This window comes from Rattus norvegicus, chromosome 1, assembly GCF_036323735.1.
Source record: "Rattus norvegicus strain BN/NHsdMcwi chromosome 1, GRCr8, whole genome shotgun sequence".
In the NCBI taxonomy this organism is placed as follows: domain Eukaryota; kingdom Metazoa; phylum Chordata; class Mammalia; order Rodentia; family Muridae; genus Rattus; species Rattus norvegicus.
Genome location: NC_086019.1, coordinates 152,478,353 through 152,502,595, shown reverse-complemented (window position 1 = coordinate 152,502,595; position 24,243 = coordinate 152,478,353). Strand labels below are relative to the sequence as shown.

At 38.0% G+C, this 24,243-nt stretch overlaps 1 protein-coding gene across 5 annotated transcripts in view; it reads left to right on the top strand.

Annotated features, from left to right (window-relative positions):
• The window catches only part of Tmem135 (transmembrane protein 135), a 273,477-nt gene that overhangs the window by 189,810 nt on the left and 59,424 nt on the right, over positions 1–24,243 (top strand). For all 5 annotated transcript variants that reach the window (NM_001013896.1, XM_039105814.2, XM_039105818.2 and 2 more), the window contains one exon: positions 19,234–19,280. In NM_001013896.1, coding sequence (NP_001013918.1) covers positions 19,234–19,280 — 47 coding nt within the window. The remainder of the gene's footprint in view (positions 1–19,233; positions 19,281–24,243) is intronic.

Below are 24,243 nucleotides of genomic sequence, written 5' to 3'. Positions count from 1 at the left end.
TGAAGCCATTACATGAAGGCAGTGTATCAGGTAGTAAGGACAAGTGTGGTTTGCTATTGTCCTCTCTATTTATATGAGGCTGGCCTCAAACTTTTATGCATCTACCTGCTTGCCTCCTAGAGGCTGGAATTAAAAGTGTATACCACTGTGCTCAGCAAGTAAGATAGGTTTAAAAGATGCCTAGAGATGAGTATTTCATTGAGTCCTGATTTAAAAAAAAATACCCTTAAGAAACATTGTCATCTTTGTCTGTTTATCGTGATAAGCTCCAGGGTTTCATTGCCCTCAAGCAGTAATTTCCGTCTAGGTAGTATTATAGCGATTGATTGATATATAAAACAAATCATCCTAGCATTTGAAGAGGATTTAAAATGGATCACCAGGAAGAGACACTTGCTACCATGCCTGATTCTTAGAACTTGGATGGTTTGGAGGAGAGGACCAACTCCAGAAATCTGTTCCCTGCTTTCCTTATTCATATGCATATGCATGTGTTCATGCACACACATTAATGTACCACTGTTTAAAGATGCTCTGATTTAGAAACCTAGTCTAGGCACATCTGTGTGGCTAAACAGTCATCATTAAGACCAGACCTTACAAATCTGAGCCTGCGCTTTGACATCCCTGACCTTTAAAGCATCTCTACTCTATAGAGCAAAACTAAAGACTGGGGCTAGACTGAGAAGCAGAATTTACTTAAATGTGTAAAAAGCCTGGATACACGTTGACTTTATTCACCTTCCATTTCCTAAAGGCATTCAAATAAAGGAATTTAATCTAGGCAGCAATTACTAGGTACAAATAATTTCTAAATGCAGCTCATAGAATCAGTTATAAGAACACTACAACCTTGTTATAAATGACTAACAATGGCCAACCACATGAAAATAGGCCAGTTCTTTAACTAAGAAAAATAATTAGGAAGGGAATGACTACAATTCTCTGATGGGAATTCTAGCTAAGTATTAGTAGCAAGTTTTTGTTTATTTTTGGTGTTTGGTTTTAATGAGAGTGTTTTAATCCACAGTACAATATCTCAAAGTCTGAAGTTTGTAGAATGCTGGAAATCTTTATAACTATGTCAACACATTAACAAGAGAATGTTAAGTAACAAGTCTACATAGTGGACTCCTTACGTTTACACTAAAAGTACCTATGGAGCAGAGGGCATGTGGCCGGCTTTACAAATATGAACCAAGAATGCAAAAATACTGCCAGTTATTTGGGATCACTTAAAGTTTTGCCTCATTTGAAAACAAATATGGAGACTTAGGTTTGAAAATACCATTGTTTACTCCAGTTTAATTTATGTTTAAACTGTGGTCCTATTGTTTTACAATCATAGCTAGACGAAAGTTTTTGCGATAATTTTCTGTGACCATCAGCATGTATGCCACTGCCTGATGTGATGAGAGGAATACAGCCTACATGTTTGTTTGTCCTGTACGATAATTATCTTTATGCTTAAAATTTTCCCGCATTGCATCTATTTACCATACAATGGGATTTTTCCGTGTCCATGTATGTTTCTTGGTAAAACATGAGTTCACACAAACTTTGGAATGAACAAAGGAATGGCTAGCACTGCTTTGTTCTGTTTTCTGTATTTGGGGGAAAATGTATGAGTCAACCCCCCTTTGATGGAGATTAGTTTGTGATTCAGTTCTGTAAAGGCTTTAAGTCTGTATCACATTTTCTGTGGGTGCCGGTGTCTTTAATTGGATGGACAACACACTGTTAATGTGAATGACTGTTTATCTCTATTTGTACTTTGGTGAGGAGGGAGAGGGTGGCCTCAGACTTTGTTTCCAAGCATGATCCCTGTTCTGTTCTACGTGCACTGAAATGCTGTAACATTGTCTTTGGGAATTTGGGCTCTCACTGGATAATAAACTTTAATTGTGTTTTCAAAGGGCTTTGCACAGAAAGGGACATGTTCAGTCTAAATTACACTTGGAGCTTGCTAGAATGTGCTTCTTTTTTCCTACCTATTTGCCTTTAGTTGAAGAACTCTGCTGTTTTGTCAGCACTGAAGACAGAAATTTCTTAAGTCTAGACATAGGGACCTCCTTGTGCGTGCTATTACAAGTGGTTCAATGTTTCTGAATAGGGCAGGTTAGAGGGAGTGTTAAAGGATGGAAACCTCCTTGCACTGACCTCATTGAGACAGTGTATTCATGTCAAAAACTAATCTAGTGCAGCTGCAAGATTAACTGTGTGGAGAAGCTATAAACAGAGGGAGTTGTGACCCCTCCTCAGAGCTCTGTTTCCTGTTCCAGCATCCACTCTGGCATTGCTGAGAACTCTGATGGACCATCATTTACTGAGCAGAGCTTACAGTAGGAGCATGGTGGGGGTGGGGTGACCCAGCTCCTGCAGCATGACTTCTAGCTGAGGCTGTGAGCAAACTGGGGCCAGTCTAAGGAGAGGAGACTAGAAAATAAAAGAACTGGAGTTTTTAAGCTATCAGAGAATTTGCCATTATTAACATTTCAATGTACTATTATGGAATTTTACTTTAATTTTCAATGTAATGTTTTAAAGTACTCATAAACTTTGAAATTATCAGTAGTTTTTTTCCTCAGGTACATGTGTTACAGAAATATAATCTTGTTTCAAATTATACAGTCATATTTAATTTTATTTTTAAAGGAAATATTTTATTCAAATATATGTAATTGAATCTTAGAATTCAAGATTGTTGAAGGTACATGATTTCTCGGAAGTCTTTAGATTATTTTAAAATTTACTTTCGTATTTTTCTTGTCTATTAACTGGTCTTGTGCTTTAGAGTAAAACTTTTTAAAGCAAAATTGAGTGGGAAACAAGAAGTTTCTCTTGTATTCTTTGCCTTCATTTCTACACAGCCCCTTCATCTTCGTTTGCGGTGTAGACATGGTGCATTTATACAGTCAGAGACTACATTGAGAGCTCAGTGTTTGCCCATTCCCTAGGGAAGGGCATCTTGTTTGATTTCAAGTCGTGGTATTATGAATAGAGTTTCAATAACATTTGCATGCAGATTTTCAGATTACGATCACAGAATCTATAGGGAGATTAGTGTCAGTGAGTTCAGGGACATGTGGTTGGTTGCTCATGGGCTGAGAATAGGTTGAGTGCTTAGTTCTGACAAGGAAATGTATGCCATAAGGGAGTAGAGCAAGGGGTGAACAGAATATAAGGACCAGAAGACAGGAGCAAGGGCTGTAGGATACTCTCTGGGCGTGGCCAACTTCACTTGGTCTGTACAAGAAGGCCTGTCAACAATCATGGATCACGTGTTTGTCTGCTGTGGGGCTAGTGTACAATAACTTAGATATTGGTAGGCAATATGCATGTTCTAGTGTTAAATCTGATATCTGAGCAGAATCTGAGTATGAAGTGGAATTAGAGACACTGCTCTTTCTGTAGAGAGATCTAATTATTCACCATGTAGTCAGTTAAAAACATGCATCATTATTAATGCTTGAAATTGACAGTAAAATCCCCACAGTAATGGCTTCGGCTCAAACATTGTGTTCAGAACTGATTTCTTTGTAAGGTTGATACACTAAGTTGTTCTAGCCAGAATTTAAAAAAATAAGAGTTTTTTTGACATTTGTGATATTAATGTTCTGGGGCCCGAGTTACATAAATGAACAATGCGATCGATCCCCTAATATTTGTGTATTTAAAAATAGGACTTCGCTGAATATAGTATGATTTTATTCTTGTTTTGCCTCTCATCTGCAGTCCCGACCACATTCTAGTTCTTCACTTTGCTATTGTGTCTCTAGGCAAGCGATAAGGATGAGGGAGCTGAGCTCAACAGTGTGTGCACTGGTGACAGTACCTGTCACAGAGAGGAAGGTTTCTGGATCTCACTTCCATGCTGCTTCCTCTCTGTCACTAGGTTTATCTGCCCTGTGGGTAGCAGTGACTACAAATGACTGGTTATTTGAAATGAGACATTCTGTGATGTTTTAATTGAAACTCAGCTTTGGAGTAGCACTTTCTAAAGTGAAGAACTTACAGGAACCTGTTCTGACAGGATTGTGCTTTGTTCTGGATGCTTGGCAAGAGGCCAGAGCTGTGTACTCTGGATACTGCTTTGTTTCCCTGTTTAGCAACACAAGAAAGGTATGTTTGCATAGAGTTGATGAAATTTGATATTGCAAAGATTTGTCCTAATCACAGATTACTCCAAGACCATAGAGAAGCAAACAGAAGAGCATGTAATAAGAACCTTACCTGTTTTGTTCTCACTCACAGTATAAATTACTCCTGTAATTATTCAGCAATAACAACTTAGTAATGAAATAGCATAAGAATATCACATCTGTTTAAAGTATTAAAATTTAATGTTTAAGGATTTTTATTATATCCACACAGTGCATTTAACCCAAATAAAATGTTTAGTGTACCTGAGTTTAATATTTTTGGTATTTTAATAAATACTAATAGTTTTAAAACTCTATATTAGGTAGTATTATTGTGGGAATTTCAGTTTATCACTACTTACTATAAACGCTTTATAAACACTCATTATTTTATGAAAGTCATCAATATAGCTCAATGAGTATGCATTTTAATTTTCTTTTTATAATTTTAAAGTGCAGACTCAAGAGGCTCCTGTGGTTGTATGTCTGAGTCTCAGCGTTTTCCAGAAGAACATATTGCTTTCGGCATGTGAGGTTTTGATGAAGATGGGATTTTGTTGTCTCATATAAATAATAAACTATTCTTTTACTGCTCTGCTGACAATATACTGGGTGTCTACTAATGAAGCTTGTACCCATCGAGTTCATTGCTTTGAGACCTTGAGTGAGTGTAGTAACCTCTCTGGTAATATGCCTCCTGCATGTGAAACAGGTGTATACTAGCAGGATTCATGTGATTATTGCCTGGAGACAAGTCCCCCATTTATATAAAATTAAGCTTGCTGTACAGCACAGATTCAGTACTTGGAAGTGATTTTTGCTAGATACTGAAACTGGCCTATATCAAAGCCTTTGGCTGCAAATAAAAGTTCACTTAGCTGTTGTACATCTTTGTTTGCCAGAAGAGACTGTAACTGTGCATCTCTTGACACATTTGTAAAAGACACACAACGAACTAAAAATATATGTAAATCTAAAGCAGGGGATCTCCTGATGCTGTGACCCTTTAATACAACTCTTCATGTTGTAGTGACCCCAAACCATAAGATTATTTTCATTGCTATTTCCTAAGGGTAATTTTGTTACATCTATGAATTGTAATGTAAATATATGTGTTTTCCAGTGGTCTTAGGTGACCCCTGTGAAAGTGTTGTTCAACCCTGAAAGGAGTTATGTGACTCACAGGTTGAGAACAGCTGACCTAAAGGATCAAAATTGTTCTTCTGGGTCTTGAATAGTGTTTAACTAAAAGACAATTGAAAATACTTATAATTACAAGGTGACTTTGTTTTATGTAGAAGAATTAGGTCATCCAAAAAAGGGGCAAACCGAAAATCTCAGGTCAAAGTTCATCAGTATGTAGTGACAGAGAATTTGCCTGGCACATATGAGGCCATAGATTTGATCTGTAGTGCAAAAAAAAAAAAAAAAAAAAACAAAAAAAACAAAAAAAACAAAAAACAAAAAATACCAAACAAACCCCAAAACGAATATTTTGTTGTAATGCAAATGGTGACTTTTCCTTCATTAATTTGATGCCACTATACAATGCTCTAGCTCATTGTACCAGTCAATCTTATTGCAGTCTTAGAGATCGTATTCTCCAGGAAGAATATTCATTGATTAAAGACTTTTGGATGAGCCAGAGCAGAATGTCAGCGCCTTACCTTACTTTGGGTAGAACATTCCTATGTTCTTTGGTTTTATATACAGTTTCAGACAGTGTGATTTTTGTTTGACCAACGAATCTTTTTTGATTAAAAAAAATAAAGCTATAATACCAGTATTTTAGGTAATTAGTGTTTTTGAATATATGAAGTTAATTACATCCGTAAAACACAAATGATTTATAGTATTAGACAGTAATTTTTGCTTTAGCTATTTTAGTACATATGTTCCAAATGGGGAATCTACATGCTTCAATTTTATACTTTCAAACATATTCTAAGATATAGCAATAAAGATTTTAGAAATCAGTTACATGTTAGACATATATAGCTAAGATCATACTTACATGCATGTGATAAATGTGAAAATAAGAGCTGTCAGTGTTTCCAGTGAAGCATTCCATTGAAGCATCCCACCAATATGTGAGTAGATCTTTTAGATATAAGTAATGTCAAAATTGATGGCCTATTTAAGTGCAAAGACAAAGCTTGAAGAGCAAATGGGTTAGGGCTTTTGCAGATAGAGAGTGAAAACATTGGGGCAGGAACGAAGGCTCAGTGGTTAAGAGCATGCACTGCGCTTGAGGACTGGAGGTCAGGTCGGTACCCATAATAGGTAGACAGTCACCTGTTACTTCACATCTAGAGTATCTATACCTTCATCTGGTGTGTTTGGGCACCCATGAGCAATACTCAGGCATACATATATATTCATAAAGATAAAACTTTAAAAGTAAAAGTATTTAAAGGTGTTTGTTAAATTTTGCTGGACTTCTCTGGAGACAAGAGTTAATCTAATTCTTTCATACTGTCAGGGATGGTTTGGTGACTCCTTGAAAAGGCATATTGAATGTTGGGATTGTTTGTCTGCCCCATATAGCTCTGATCTATATCATCTTGTATTTTGAAGGGATGTTGTCTTAGTCACTGCTCTGTTGCTGTGAAGAGACATAATGAGCACAATTCTTACAGTCGTGCTTACAGTTTCAAAGACTTAGGTCATCATCCGCATGGTGACCCACAGACAGACATGGTGATAGAAAGGTAGCTGAATTTTACATCTGGATCCTCAGGCAGCTGGGAGTGAGGGAGGTAAAGAAGAGGGGGGGGGAGAAAAGAGAGAAAAGACGGTCAGACTGACTGACTGACTGACTGACTGACTGACTGAATGAATGAATGACTGACTGACTGAATGAATGGCTGGACCTGGCTTGGGCTTCTGAACCTTCAAAGCCCACTCTCCCCCCACCCCCCAGAAACAAACTTCCTCCAACAAGTCCACACCTACTACAATAAGACCACACCTCCTGATCTTTCTAAGCAGTATCACTTCATGATGACTAAGCATTCAAATATATAAGCATTTGGGGTCCTTTTTTACTGAACCACCATAGCTGGTTTTCTACAAAACAAGACATTAATCTTAGAATTCTGGATATACTAAAGAAAAAGGCAAATTTTAATGTAGTAATTATATAAAATGGATTTCAAACAGCATTGTCTGAAATAGAATTGACTGCTGTTCTAAGATGTATTTAAACAAAGATGGATAGTGGCCTTTCCTCTTCAGTAGTCATTTAGCAGATCCTACGGCCACATGCTGTTCTAAATTTTAGACTGTGTAAGTTTAAGGTTGCGAAGATTCTTTGAGAGCAGTGGTTTCAACTGGGTGAGGCTTTGTACTCTTCAGGGAATATCTGGTTATCAGTGATGAGGTGAGGCAGGGGCTGCTGTCCAGTGTGTAGACACCAGAAATGTTGTCTACATCCTGTGGTGCTGGACACCTCCCATCCTTAACCACACAGGATTATCTGCCTCCATTCCTCAGTCACTAGTGCCAAGGTTGGGAAACAGAGATTAAGGGATTTGGCTGAGTAAATGACTTAGATGGTAGCCCACTTAATCTTTGAAACTAGCCCAAGCCTGAAGGCACTAGGGCGGCTAATACTGACCTTAAGCATATGAAGTAGGAAATGCTTGAAAATAAATTTGTGATGCTTATTGAATCCGTCGCTCTGTGCAACATGGGACATAATGGGACCTTTGTCCTCCATGGCGTGTGAGTGGAGATGAGAGTGAAACCTCAGAGAGAGTCAGTTCTCCCCATCCACCTTCAGTTCCAGGGGAGTGAACTCAGGCAGCAGGCTTGTGAGGCAAGCCCCTGGCCTGCTGAGACATCTTTCTTGACAAAGTGCTTGACAGGACTTTGTTGATGTTTCCTCACATGTGTTTTCTTAGTGGAGAGGGAGGGAGGAAAGGACAGGAGGAGAGGAGAGGAGGGATGAGGACAGGAAAGAAGGGGAAGAGGATAGGATAGGATAGGAGAGCCGGGAGGACAGGAGAGGGGGAGGAAAGGGAAGGGAGAGCAAGAGGGAGATGAGACTGACAGGTCAGAACTTTGGTGTGTTTTTCCTTTTAAAAATACTAACTCTTGGTTTAGGAGTCAACCTTAAGGGCTTGTTTATCTTCTAACCTGAAGATCCTGCCAAATCTGCAGACGTAGCCAGTCTCATTCAGGGCTGAACTTAATAATTTTTCAGAGAGGACAGAATTATTCTAAAAAGAACTGATTGACCCATTAGTTTTATTTGCATACTATTAGCTTTATTTATATCTTGATTGTTAGCTATGTTTTTATATTGATCATTAGTTTTATTTATATATGTTTACTGAAATGAAATAATCATGTGGTAGTTTTACGCTGAAGCTTGGTTGTATAAATAAACTACTCTGACGTGTGTTATGGTTTAATGACATAACAATCTAAAATAAGAGTGTCAGTCACAATATTGTAATGGCAGAAAGCCTTCCATTCAGCCTTCTGTTTTGCTTTGCTGCTAGGCTCTGAGTAGGCCATTGGAAGTTAGGCTTTTCTAAGCACATAAAGGTCAAAGTTCTAGTGAAATTTTTATAGTAGCATAATTAACAACTTCTTAGTTTTCATTAAAAATTGCCAATTTTGTATGTTTTTCTTTTTCTTTAAGCATTAAATTATGGTTCTGCAAAATGTCTATTTATATGTTTTGGCTCCTAACTTCATTAATGTGAGTGAAATGTGTGCTCAGGGTAGCTCAGACACCGACACGGTGTGTAGCAGGAGCCACCTGCCTTCCTTAGAGGCATTTTCCGTTAAAATATTAATCAGACTATTTGTTGTTAGAGACAGAATTTCCATGTGAAAATTTGGCTAACATATATGTGTACTGAACTTTTTGCCATACACTTTATTTAATGCACTAAAAAGAACACATTTAGAAATGTTCTTCAGAAGTTTCCAGTTTCCCAATTAGTCTGGTTTACTGTTACCAATTAAAATTTGAAGACTAAGAAGTCTAGGGCATATCAGTTTCATATTGCATTTGAGGTTATTTATTTGTGAGACTTGTACTCTCTGACTTCCAATCATCTTCCCAGGGGATTATGTGGAATCTTTCTGGTCTACCAGTTCACCACTTGTTCATCTCCTTCACACTTTGTGTACAGAGACAACAATGTCATTGAGACATGGTGTAGCGTGTCTTAGAAATAGTCTACAGTTTTAGGCCAAGCCAGCCTTGAACGCCCAGATTTTGCGATTATAGATATTAGCCACCACACCCTGACTCCACAGATAATTTTCTTTATGAAACAGTTTATTTGAGAAGTTTTGCCTTTCTAAGTTGTATGGTACCTTTAAAATTAGGCATCATAAAATATCTGGGTGACAGAAATAACTATGTCTATAATTTATATTAGACAATAAACTTAATGGACTTGGTCTTAGCCACAAAGTGTATGTCCGGTATGTCTGTGTATCCAATCCCCTGACTTTTTATGCTACTACTTTAGACTTTTGCCATAAGTACATAACAATGATATTGGCATTTTTGGTTTTTTGTAAGCTTTTCACTGATTCTCTGTGAGTTTCACATCCTGTACCCCATCCCCATTCATCTCCCTGCTCCCTCTTATCTACCCTCTGTCCCCCCCCCCCCAAAGGAACAAACAAAACCGAAAGTATCTCATCATGGAAGTTGTAGTTTATCACAGTGTATCCCATACTATACCGATCTGCCCACATATCTTTACTTGCAATGAAACATTGCTTTGGCTCCAGGTCTCTGGCTTCTGTGACACCATCAATTTTGGATCCTCACCGGGACCTCTCCTGGTTATTCTGTTGTTGCCCTGTGTCATGGAGGTTCTGCAGCTTTGGATCAGTAGGACTTGTACTTCACATGCTCAAACAGATCATAGATGACCAATTTTGGGGTGGGGCAACTCAAAGCCCTGGGTCTGTGCCTGGGAAGTGTTTGAGGTGGTCACCCTGCAGGCTCCCCAGCATCCAGCCCTGCTCTAGCTAGTCCAGCCTTTGGAGCCATCAGCAGTGGGCAGGGCCAGCCCTCCTGCCCTCCTGCTTTCAGGCTTTCTTAGCTTCTCTGTACTGCTTAGGCCCAGGGCCCACTCTCCAAGGGACTACAGCTGGCTAGGGGCTGGGCCAGATCTTTTGACCTCACACCTTCAGAGCGTGTTTGCCCACTCCCTCCACCATGGCCAGCTCTGCTGTGCTGCCCTGGGGAGTACAGGGCCCTCTCTCCTGAATACTGCACCTGGTGGGAGGCAGGACCAGTGAGCATACTGGCATTAAAAAAAAAAAAAAAAAAAAAAAGCACACAAACCAAAAAACCTAATATGGGTGTTTTCACAGAAGGGTACAGGAAAAGCAAACTAAATGTTGCTAGCCTGCTACTTCACACCGGAAAAGAACACACAGATTAAAAGTACTTAGAGAAAGCTGACTGACACCTCTGCTCCGTTTTCCCCATCTGCCACCCCACCCTATGGTCTTGTGTAGTCTAGGCTTGCTTTATTACCTTGAACTTTTGATCCTCCTGCCTTTTCCTACCAAGTGTTAGTAATTCAAACCTGTTTCAACAGGCTTGGCTTATGCAGCTCTGAGGTTTTATGCTACATCTCAAGCCTGTACTCTACTCTATCTTTTAGTGATAATCTTCTGGAGAAATAAACTCAACCTAGAAAACACCCCTTCCCCCGCCCCCCACTGGAAGTTTGTAAGATGCTTTTTGGGCTATGCTCATAACTACAGAGCTAAAAGATGAGGTGAGAATATCTTTTTAACCTAGAACTTGCCCGTCCTTTAGATTCAATCTTCATGAAAAGATAGGTAAGGCAGGTGTTATACTTAGATTTGTGTGCATATTGTTTTTGGATTTATTCAGAAAGTAGGGTAATGCTTCCTTTGGTGCAGAATTATGAAAGACAGGTGTATATGTGCACCTGCTTATTTCATTAACCTATATACAGTGAATATTAATATCTGTAGTGTGCTTTTTGTAAGATATCTTCAGATATCAGTGCCTAAGTTTATGCTTCTGAGTATAGGCAGAAATCAGCCGTTTTGCTATGTTTTCAGTCAGATAGCCCAGATCTTGTTGAAGGCTTACAGCACTTTACTGAAGAGCCTGACCATGCAGCTGGCACACATAGTGGTAGATGAAGGTACTTCCTGCCTGTTAGTCTCCTCCTGTAGTCATTTTGGAATTTGGAGGGGATGATGCTAGATAAATTTGACTTTACACTTGGGCTACATTGTTTTCTGTTACTGTTCTCACTACTAAAGAGCTGGTAAGAGTTAAATTTTCAGAACCATCAATGGTGATCATTTTTTACACTGTCTTAATTTACGAGCTCTTCTTTTGTAGGACATTGACAAACCTTTCAGATCACTGTATCTGTAGTATTTAAAATTAATTGATTCTGCCACGCTGTTAATTGGAGAAGGGGAGTTGGTAATGGCCAGTGGTAGAAAAGGTGTTGTTTCTCCTGAAACTAAAGTTACAGACAGTTGTAAGTTTCTATGTGAGTACTAGAAACCGAACCCAGAAACTACAAACTGCAATTGCAGTGAACACTCCTAACCACGGTGCCATCTTCCAGCCCAGGAAGCAGTTACTGAGTATTTAGAATACCCTAGTGACTATTGCTAGGCTTTCTATATGTTATCATTAGCACTTCATGCATGTAGTTTATGCAGCTGGCATTATAATTTTTAGAAATGAACAAATTAAGTGGTGACTATTTGTTAATTTGTAGGAAGGTGCAGAGTATAAAGTTAAAAGTGTACCAATTCATACTTTATATTCAGACTTACAATATGTGAACTGCTGTAACTTTGTCACAGTAGGCAATAAAAATGCCATTAGCTGTCCAGAGATGTTGAGTCAGACTTTTGTAATGGTGAAGGTGTCTTATGCCTGTCTATTTGTGATGGTGACTGTTCTTCTATCCAGCTATTAGTTGCTCCAGGTGCAGCACTAATATGAATGAGAAAATAAATTTAATATTTTATAGTTATTCATTTTACTTCAATGACCATACTCCACTATTTGTGACCAAAATGCATTAACATGACTGTACTTACTAAACAACAGAACAGCTGGAAGAATAGAACACATAAACCAATGATAACATGCATCAAAGAGCAGGGGTACTGTGATAAGAGAAACAAACAGACTGTGTTGTATTGTTATCCTAGCTTAATGTATGGAGACGATTCTGAGTCATGAGTCAAGGAGGAGTCACTAAATAAGGACTCTCTGAATGAGGGAATAACAGCATATGGGCAGATCACAGTGTTCACAGAACAGAGGCTGCAGTAGAAAGCTCATTATGGCTTAGGGCATTACAGGAGGAAATACTCAAGCCTCAGAAGGTGCAACCTAAAAAGTTAGTTGTTCTTAACTGTGTGCTGGGCATTCAGGCAGTTGTGAGAATCGTTTCACTTCCTGTTTGCAGACATTATAGAATGATGTGGCACTGGGTAAGCATTCAGTAATGGGAGTATTAGCTCCATAGCAGTCACTATGCGGTCCGTCCTAAATTATCTTTTAAAATATTTGAAACATAAAGCTTTTCCCAAGTAATTTCTTTGTGTACCAGAACAAAGCTTACGATTTGTGAGAGTTCAGAAATACCCAGGACCTATCAAGGTAAAACTCAGAATGCCAGGCATCTATTACTGAGTGGTAAGAAGCAGGACCTTTTGACTCAAGATAATCCAGTTCATACCAAGCTAGAACTGAGAACCATTTAGCAGTCAAGGACAGTGAAAAGGGTTGTTATAACTAAATCCTATAGTTTTAAAAATGTTAGAGACATGGAAAAGAGATTAAAAACCCAAGTCACAGTTCTAGAGATGAAAAGTTTACAGTAATTATAATTGTAAATTATATATTGTGGAAGAAAAATCTCAATGACTGTCAGTATAAAACAATTTGAGAAGCAGTCCAAAATGAACCATATAGAGAAAAAGATTTTTTTCCCAGAATAAAAATTGCCTCTATGAATTCAGGGCTAATTTCAGATGACCTAGGATAATGTAGTTAGGTTTTCTGATGGAGAAGACAGCAGAACAAAAAAAAAAATCAAATAAAGAGTGAAAGGTTTCAAGTATGATTGAGACTGCAAGCTTAAATATTCAAGATACTTAATGGAACCCCATTCCAAACAAGTTGTCGGGATAGGGGGTCACTAGAAAGGACATCACAGTCTACATGGAAAGAAAAGTGAAAGAAGGTGACGCACCAAGCCAGAGTCCTGTACCCAGCAAGAGTAGTTTTGCAAAGAGTGGAAACATTTCAGACAGAGTTTCAGGAAAAGCGATTTAAATGCAGTGTTGAATTTGATATATACCTGGAGTTTGGTGACAGCAGTGACGTGAGGACAGCTGGGAAGAAAGGGATAGGGATGTGCCCTGTGAAGATTAAATGGGGCTGTGATGGCGATGTGGGTTAGAAATTCAAAGATACTACAGAAAATGCCAAAATAGGCAACCAGTGAGAGGAAGTAGCACCATTAATTCAGTTAATTGGAAAAAGGTAAACAAGAAAATAGAAGGGACAATATTAAATCAAAGATATTTTAATCTAAATATGCCAATAGGTAAATAAACAGTCCAGATATTCCAATTAAGAGATAGATCTTTACCAAAAAATGTGCTGCGTATAATTTTCCATGCCTTTAATCGTAGCACTTTGCATGTTGGATGCCAAGGCAGGCATATCTCTAAGGTCAAAACCATGATGGTCTAGAGTAAGTTCCAGGCTAGCCAAGTCTCTACAGTACACACAGAGTACAAAAAATTACAAGGCGAGAAACACACACATTGCCTATAAGCAATACACTTCATATATAATGATCACAAAGAGTGAAAAAAAGCGAAACACTAACAAAATAAAAGGGAGATGTCCTGTCAACAGAAAATGAGAGAACACCATAAATACCTCATTAGGGGTGATGAATATATTCCTTGTCTTTATTATTCTCCCATGGAGTAGTACCCTGTAGAATCTCTGAGAACTGGCATTTGATTTAAATACCTACCAGATACAGTGTAACAGCTTTTCCAGCATTCATTTACTGCAAAAAGTATCTGCCATCACTCTCTTTAAAGACTTTAGTTGATGTGTATGTGGGGGTCTGTGTTTGTATATGTGGTGTGTGTGTGTGTGTGTGTGTGTGTGTGTGTGTGTGTGTGTGTGCGTGCATGCATGCACGTGCTTATTCTGAAGTTCTCTTCAACTCCAAAGTTCTTTAATTTAGAATATAGAATATTTTTCATTGTCCGCACAAGGATGTACATTTTTATTTGGAAAAATACTTTATTGAACTCAACAATTCACCACAGTGGATTGAAAAACACTTAAAATATGCCAATGTTCTAGTTTTTGGAGCTTAAATGTTCCCCAGAGACTCAGTTGCATACATGGTTACTAGCCTCTTGGCCTTTCAGAGGTAATAGAAGCTTTAAGAACAGGACTTCTGAGAGGAGGTAAAGTCAGTGGGTGTGTCCCGAGGCCCCAGTGTATGTCTCCCTCTTCTTTTTTCTCTCTCCTTTCCCCTCTCCCTTTTTCCCTCTCCCTTTCTCCCTTTCCCTCTCCCTCCCTTTGTGTCTTCTTCCACCTTTCCCCTCCTCCTCATAGGTTCCCACAAGGTGAGCAATTCTCTTTGACAAGTATTCCTAAAGTATAAAGACCCAAAGTAAGACCCAGAGACAAATCGCCGTGGACTAAGGTTTTTTAAAATAAAAACCAAAAGAAACTTTTTAAAACAAACTGAAAAACAAAAAACCAAACCCAAAAAACTTTTTGACTTATTTCAGGTATTTTGTTAAGGTGATAGCAAACTGACTAACACCCTAACTAAAAAAAAAAAAATGTCTTTCTTTAACATGTTTAATTACATGATTTTGGGCATAGTGTATGTTAAGATCACATTCTTCTCAATAACATTCAGGATCTTTCCAGTGACTCTTTAATCCAGCGCTTTGTCCCCTGTCTTTTCTTCATTGCCTCTGCCGACAGTACTCTGCTTCCCTGACCACTTTGTAAACATATATTTGTGTGTGTGTCTTTATTCTTCCTTATTTTCCTCTCTAGCCCATGCAGGCCACTGTCTGACGTTTCCTTCCCTCCTCCTGTGACATAAGGTTCATTTCACAGGAGCAGTTGCCTGCTTGTTATGTCTGCCACTGTACATTCTAATTAAGTGTCTGCAGCATATTAGGTATTCAGTGTGTATTTATAGAATAAATCAGCTGTTTTAAAAATACTTTAGAATTTTTTGTCTTGATTCTTCCATACCAAAAAAAAAAAAAAAAAAAGCAACCTTCAGTTGTTGAAGATTTTAATGTTTCTAATTGTTTAAAAATAGGGTATCTGTTTTTATTCGTTTATGTTTCTGGTCTTGGATTTTACTAAGAGGTTGCTTTTGTGAGGATCAATATTAAATAGTCTGCTGAATGCCTGACCCTTTCACAGACTTCTTTTTATTGATTTTCTCTGTCAATCTAAGTGACATACTATTCTTAATTACAGATTGGTATTAGAAAATCCTAGGATGTATCTAACGTTCCACAGAAAATATTCAAGTCAAGACCTGCGTAAATCCAGCATTTCAGTGTATTATTTGTAAGGATACTTTTTCCAGATAGTAAACCATGAGTAGGATTTTTGTTTGTTCGTTTGTTTGTTTAAGACAGGGTTTTTCTGTGTAGCCTCTCCTGTCCTGGAATTCACTTTGTAAACCAGGCTATGCTTGAACTCAGAGATCCTCCTGCCTCTGCCTCCAGAATGCTGGGATTAATGAATGTGTCACCAACACCCAACAATGAGTAGTTTTAATATATTAGGATAGTACATTAAATTATCATAATAGTTATTTAAATAGACACCATTAGAGAGAGAGAGACAGAGACAGAGAGACAGAGAGACAGAGAGACAGAGAGACTGACTGACTTTGGGTATTTTCTTTTGAGAAGTTGGAGAAGGTAACTGAGCATACAGGAAAGATGCCCAAAGCCAGTAGAATGATAGGGAATAAAACTAAATTTCCTGATCTGGGTATTATATAGCAAGTAACAGCCAATAAAAACATACTTGGCCTTTGATTTATTATTTTAAATGATTTGTTATTTTTATTTTATGTATGTTAGTCAACATATATGTATATGCATCACATACATACCTGATGCTTATGAAGGGCAGAAGAAGGCATCAGATACCCAGGAAGTGGAGGTACAGAGGGCTGTGAACACAAACCTGATCCTTCTGCAAGAGCAGGGAGCGCTCTTATCTACCGAGCCACTTCTCCAGCCCATGGACTCTGATTCATAATTGCATATATTTCATGTTTCTAAAGTCTGCGTGTCATAAACCTTAAATATTGAAAGCTGGATATACTTCAGATCAATGGAAAGACCCTAATCCTTAGAGGGATTAGGAGGATAGAAGGAGAGGGAGGTGTGTGTGTGTGTGTGTGTGTGTGTGTGTGTGTGTGTGTGTGTGTGTGTGTATTTGCATTTGGACTGTTATATAAATATATTTCTATTTCTTTAGTTTCATTTGATACCTATCTTTGGCTGATATGTGTTTATATTTCTAAGACCTTCAGAGTGTATTTATCTGAGGCTAGTATAGCAAACTTGACTTAACCTGCTCTGTAATGGCTAAGTTATTACATTTTCCTCTAGTTAACTACAAATCCTTCCTTCCTTCCTTCCTTCCTTCCTTCCTTTTTCCCTCCTTCCTTCCCTCCATTCTTCCCTTCCTCCCTTCCTCCCTTCCTCCCTTCCTCCCTTCCAGATTTATTTATTTATTTTATGTATGAACACTATTTCTGTACGCACCTCCATGCCAGAAGAGGGCATCAGATCCTAATATAGCTGGTTGTGAGTCATCACATGGGCTCTGGGAATTGAACTCAGGACCTCTGGAAGAGCACACAGTGATCTTAGCCCCTGAGCTATTTCTCCAGTCCCTGGATTATTTGTTTTCATTTGTGTTCTTTTTTTGGTCAGCTTTTAATAATTGGAGAATCATTTACTCATTTCCCGGAGGATGAAGCCATTGACAATTCTTGTGCTTAATTTTCAACATTGTCATTGTTAACATTAAGCACGATTTCCCTTTTCCCTGTGATTTCACAATAGTGTTAGAGAGATCCTTTTTGTTGCCATAACTACAACTGGGCTTCTGATTGTGTACATATACTATCTAATGTTTTAGTATGGTTGCTAATGAGGGAAACTTTTTCGATCCAGGCTTATTATGTGTTCTTACACCTGATATGACTCCTCATATCACGTTTTTGTGAGGAATTGTTATTCTTTATGCCACTAAAGGTGATTATATTTCTAAGCTTTTTAAAAATTGATTATATTGCTTGCTTGTTGGAACTTCCATTATATTTAAATAAGTTACATTGTCCTGATAGTTAGCAGACATGTTGACTCAACATGTGTGTATGTGCTATGTATGTGTGTTTGTACTTGTATGTATTATGTATGTATGTGTGTAGGTATGTGTATACTTGTATGTGTGTTTATATATATATGTACTTATATGTATGTATCTATGTGGATGTATGTCTTTATGTGTTTATATGTTGTGTGTATCTACATATGTGTTTATATGTTAGCATATGTATTTGTGTGTATGTGTGTATACACGTGTCTCTGTGTTTGTGTGAAAGCCCCTGTACTCAATGTGATTACTTCTTCAGAGTTTCTTAGACTTTTTCAACTTGTAAGTACCTTTCTCCTGAGAAAAATATCCAGAAATCAATATAGGTAAAATGTTTACTGTTTATAAATCATAAAGAAATATATTTAAGAACACTTCTTGGCTATACATAGAGCTTTTATCTTTATTAAAGAGAAGATAATTTGTATACTGATGGATGGACTTGCTTTTTTCATAAAGAATTAAAATTTGATTTATTGACATTACAGGTACAAAGCATACCAATATTTTTACAGTTATTCAATATTTAGATTTTATAACCATCACTTCTGATGGTTCATTTTGTATAAATGCATAGTATAAAATTGTAGATAATGTGTTTGGGGTAATTTTAGAAGCTGTTGCGAATTCTATTCTAATCCTAATACAAAATTTATTGGTAAAGTATTAGGCAACTCAAGTTAGGAACTTAAGCAGAAATTTTCAAAGTTAAGCACTTAAACACAATAAGATACTAATCTGATACTTATATATTAACATATGATATATTAGAAGACATTTTTTAATAATTAACCTGGCCAAGTGCCAGAAATATCTTGGATTTAATGTCATTTGATTTTGAATTAAATATTGGTTGTTGCACATTCAGAAAACCTTGATTGTTGCCATATTTTGTTAGTTACTTCACATTATATATAGTCCCGACCCACAGTTTGAGGATGTGTGTTCTTATAGAGGCAAGCTATACCAGTGTTCATTGTTGAGCCGTTCCCACTCATCTGTCTGTATGGGTCACATAGGTATATATGTTTGTTAATAGCTTTGTGTATATAGTTGGCCTTATGTATCAGTGGGGGTCCCATATCCATGAATTCAACCAACTGCTGGTTGAAATATTAATAAAGTTTGGTAAACTCTACTGAACATTTAGTCCTTTTCTTTTTATTCCCTCAAAAATACAGTCTAGCATCTATGTAGATCGAATTTAAATGTTTTACTACTTACTATAAGTAATCTGTAGATGTTATAAAATGTGAGAGGATGTATGTAATTCATATGCAGATAGTATGCTATTTAATATAAGAGATTTGATCATTTACGATTCGTGCATCTGTGGGCTAGTTGGCTGGATGATTTTAAATCAGTCTTCCATAGATGCTGAGTGAAGATTATGTGTATCCCACATGTATAGAGTATAATTACATATACTCACAAATCTGTTACTGCCTTAATCAGTTATTTGAGAGGTACATGATCTGGTATGTTGACATACATTGTGTGGGAGCTTCTGTGTCCTTGCATTGCATGAAGCCTGAGATTTAATAGTGGACATTTGCTGTTGTCAGTCACAGAAGTGATGTTAGTCAGTTCCTTTGCAAATAATCCCTTTCCTCCTTGTTGCAGGTCCTTTTGTTCTGCATCACAGCGGCCATGTACATGTTCTTTTTCAGGTATGCTCTGTTCACCAATTTATTTCACTGTCGAATAGTAGCTAATTCCTTTCAACTAAAGTATGCCCTCCCCAAGTCATTCTCTCCAGGAATGGATTCCTGCTCACCTAACTCCAAGAGTTTAAAGGTAAATCCCACTTCTTTATTAGTAAAGAAAATAGAGAGAGGAGGGAGGTTTTCTGCGGAATGTGTTAGTTTGACTCAAGTACGAATACAAAGGGTCCCTGTCACCTTCCTATGACCAGAGAAGTATTGGAATGATTCTCGACTAGGGAGAATCTGCTCCTCATAATCTCCACTCTCAGCCATACTGTTTACTTTGCATTTATTGCCCTTGTATGATACTCCTTTAAATAATTTTTATTGCATTGTTGGTGCTCAGTCATAGCAGGAATGTTGAAGCTTTAACATTTGTCTTTAATTGATACAGGCAGTGGCAGACTTGTAGATGTAGTTTCAAGTAAATGAAACCACGCAAATAGGGTAAAGTAGGAATTTATTACCGGAACACCCTAAGAAACAGTTAATAAGCACAGTATGATAATTTTAATTTCTTTCCTTCCACCTTTTCCAAACCAGTCTATGAGAACAGAAAATGACTATGTTGCTGTTGCCAAGGAGGGCATCAGAAAGAGACAGAGTAGTAAAGCTGTGGCAGGAAGGACTTCCTCTTTAAAGAGTGGATAAAGATGCCGAGGTCTTTATAGCAGGTCTTAGTGACAGAAAGCATTGGACCTTTGTGGTGTTGGGGCATGTGTCCTCTCTCCCTCCAAAGTTTTCTTCCCTTTCTTCCTGTGGATTCTTCTTTGTTTTGATTGAACCCATAGCCTTGTGCTTGGCAGGCCAATCCTCTTCACTGATTCCCACACCCCACTTAGAATTCACTCTGTATGTGCCCTGGTTGTACCTTGTAGCACACTGGTTCTTGTGCTTTAAGGAATCTAATTTGGTAAGCTGAATTAGAAGCCATGAACAGTGCATTTCTTCAGTTTCCCCAGACTCTGTTTCTGTCAGAGATATTATTCAGATATCACTGTTAAAAACCAAAGCCAAAAACAAACCATAGTCTGCATTTATAACTTTGTGTCCTGACTTGTCTGATGATAGACCATACCTATCAGGAAAATCAATTTCCAAAATGTTGCAAAGTTAGAAAAACTACCTTTGTTGCTATTTATAGTAGTAAAGTGCTATGTAAATTTCCTTCTTATGAAAATGTTACCAGGTCACAAAAGGAAACAGTTCTTCCAAATGACTGTTCAGTGTGAAAAGTATGCTTAATGTTTAGCATTTCTTAGTCATAAGAAGTCTGTGGTTTAAAGCATATTGTATATTGAATATACAGATAAATATCTAGTTTGTTGTCTGGTTGTAGGAAATTATATTTTGAAAACTGCTGCCATCATCCTAGTATTTTTCATGCATAGGGGAAATCAACCCTATAAATACGTGTTTTGGTGCAGACCTTCAGAACCATTCCTGCTTCAGTTACAAATGTCTGAGGTAAAAACAACAGTTTAAAATACTTTCCAGAAGTCTCAATACAAGGTTTAGGAGCCAAGATAAACACTTTCAATTTTCTGAGGAAAAGGGGCTATTTTTCTCCCCAAAGAAGTTCTGTCACTGAATTCGTAGTGTTCTTGGCAGAAGTCCATTTGAATAACTCAGCAAGGAGATTGCTGAATGGTAAAAATATAGCTCTTTAGAAAGTACTACGACCAAACAAATAGTGTTCTGTGCTTCTCTGTACCCTGGCTTGTGTTTGCAACGAATACTTATTTTACATGGCATTTGGCAAGTCTGATGGCATTTTTATATGAACACAAGTATTTGTAGACATATTCCATTTATTGTTAGTATTTTAAAGCTAATTGCATAAAAGTAGATAATTAAATATAAAATGATATTGTCCTCAGGTCTACTTTTAATGGTTATTGTCTTTTGGCAAGAGGATAAAGGAACATTTTTATGTGCCAGTAAATCATCTTATGTTTTTATCCTGATGTATAACTTGGAAAGAGGAAACTGAGACCTATTTCAATAAAGATAAAATGTACTAGTGTGATTTTTCTTTTTGAAGTATGAACTTCAAGAAGAACATTCTTCTTTTTGAAGAACAAAATTACTTGGGGAGTAATTTCATAATTTTTTTCTGATAAAATCCATGTCTCTGATGTGTGAATTTACGTAAAAAGCAGCACACTGAGTTTACTGTTCAAAACTCTGCTCACCTCAGTGCCAACTAAGCACATCACCTTCGCAGGGCTCTTAGCAGATTTTGAAATGGTTCTTCACACATATTATTTATCTCGTGCATGGTGATTGTGATTTTCCATAGGAATTTCCACAGACTTGGCTAATGGAATCCTGGAGCACTTTAGATGTCCGGGTTAGGGAAAGTAATAGTTGGCAGTTGTAGTTTTGTTCTGTCTTTTTGCTAGCTGCCTGCTTGGTGAAAGCATCTGGATTTTATTGATCCTACCTGCTATGGATCCCAGCGGAACTCAAGTACAAAGGAGGATGAAGCATGTTTTGAAGAGGCTTTGAAAGTGTCCCAGGATGCATTCCTGTGTCTTGCCTCTACTGCTTAGTCAGTATGCACACATTTGTCCCTAAGGGCCTGGGCTGCTGCTCTCAGTGCAGGCGAAGTAGGAGTGAGGGGTAAGAAGTGATAGAAAGTGTTTCCTCTTACCTTCCACACATCGGTTATGTCTAAGCATATAGTAGTGGGTAAAGCAGTGTAGGTATTTAAAACAAAAACATCACCAGATACACCCCTTTGTTCTGTAGCCTCAATTGGCCTAGAGTACCCTATATAGCTTAGGTAGGCCTCAAACTTACAGCCATCCTCCCGTGTCAGGCTCCTGGTTGTGAGGATTTCAGGCATGAATCACTATATCAGATTTAGGGTCAAGATGTTTTTATAGTTGTGTGGGATTTTTTTTTTTAAATTTGAAACATGAAAGAATCAACAAAAACAATCAAATATCTAGCACTTAATCCTACTGAAAAATAAAATTAGGAATAATAATTAGACATGGGTTCCACATCATCAGGCGTCTGTGTATGTAGAGAGTGTTGCTACTCTTTAAAAACAAGTAAACAAGGGTTGGGGATTTAGCTCAGTGGTAGAGCGCTTGCCTAGCAAGCGCAAGGCCCTGGGTTCGGTCCCCAGCTCCGAAAAAAAAAAAAAAAAGAAAGAAAAAAAGAAAAACAAGTAAACAGCGTCATTTAATTAAACCTAGTGTCACAGAGTAACGTAACTTGGTCACACGTTGTGAATACTAGCACTGGAAATTCTCCTACCTGCTCCTGTGGAGGCAGCGGTGCGTCAGCAGTTAGCTGAGACATGGAGCCTGTAAAGCTTGGACTTGGCCTGGCACTCAATCCACACATTATTTAGAATTGCTGCAGTTCACTAGCAGTGAATAATGTTAATGTCTGTATGAAGACAGGCACGTGCGTGCGTGCGTGCGTGCGTGCATGCGTTTGTGTTTGCCCATGTGTAGTTCCGAGGACAACGTACAGAAGCTGGTTCTTTCCTCACTGTGTGGGTTCTGGGTGTCAGGTTCAGGTTGTTGAGTTTGGAGACGGAGATGGGCAACTTTACCTGCCAAGCCATCTTCATATTAGGTACAGGCTTTGTTCCTGGGGTATGGCTGAGACACCAAACCAGGGAGGTGTTTGCTTATGAGATGATCTAGTAGACATGGAAGATGCTTTTAAGTTCTGAACTTTCAGCGCTCTCTGTCTGGCCCTCCCTAGGACACAGGAAAAGTGAGTCTCCTCCCATTTGTCCATCCCAGCACCTCTTGGTACTGATCATACCTTGCTGATTAAATGGCGACTGTTACTATATTTCTGTCTTCTGAAAATGCAGAACAAAAAGAGATTACAGTTTTGGATTTTGCCATCTGGGGACGCTCAGGAGATCTGGGTCTCATCTGTCCTATGTGCTTCTGCTGTAACAAGCATGTGTGCAATCCGTGATGATCTGGGACTCAGTCGCACACCACAAAGGGCTGATATTAATACTCAGGTGACAGAAAGCAGTTGAACTGATGTTTGATTTCTGTGATGGTTCACAGAAGCTTGAGCCCTCATATTGGAAGCACAGTGCCATCCCGAACTTTATTTGTTCTCCAGATGTTAAAAATGCCCCTTGAATTGCATAATTTCACATTCAATTATTATTGGTAAGCGTCTTTGCAAGGGATTTAGATAAAACATCTATCTTTGTTTATAAAACACAGGGAAATGGCCAGTGATGCATTGTAATACCTAACATTCACTGACTACCATGTCGTTTCAAGTGTGACAGATGTATCATGAGAACATTCTTGAACTGAATTAAATTTGTTACTATTGTCTTATCCATTATTCATAATACGTTTTCAGAAGAAACCTGTTGGCATGCATTTATGATCATTTCAGTTTTGTTAGGAACTGATTGCTTTATAAAATGTATGCATGTGTCTACTGAGGGTTTATTTATTGATAGTAGTTATGTACCCATTGAGGTGGCTCTGCAGGTGAAGGAATTTGCTGTGGAGACCAGTGTCCTGAATTCAGTTCCTTCACCTACATGGGGAAAGGAGAGAACTGACATCCAAAATTTGTCCTCTGGGCTCCACAAGTATGCACACACGAAATAAATCATTTTATAAAACTAGCTGTGTCATTTTAGAATTCTGGCTGTTTCATCTACACACTGTGGATCTAGTTTTAATACAGTTCACGAATACAGTCATTTGCCATTCAAATTCAATCTTCCAAAGTCCATGGTAGGTTAATTTCTGTGAAATATTCTGCTTATTAGCTTTGCAGACATACTGGCTTCTGTTTGTTGCTTTGTATTAAAGTTAATTTTGTTGAGCAGTAGTTGGCTAAAGCTGCAGACAGCTTTATAAAACATGATGGAATGCTGGTTTTCAAAGCCATGGACTAGTACTTTCAAAAGATG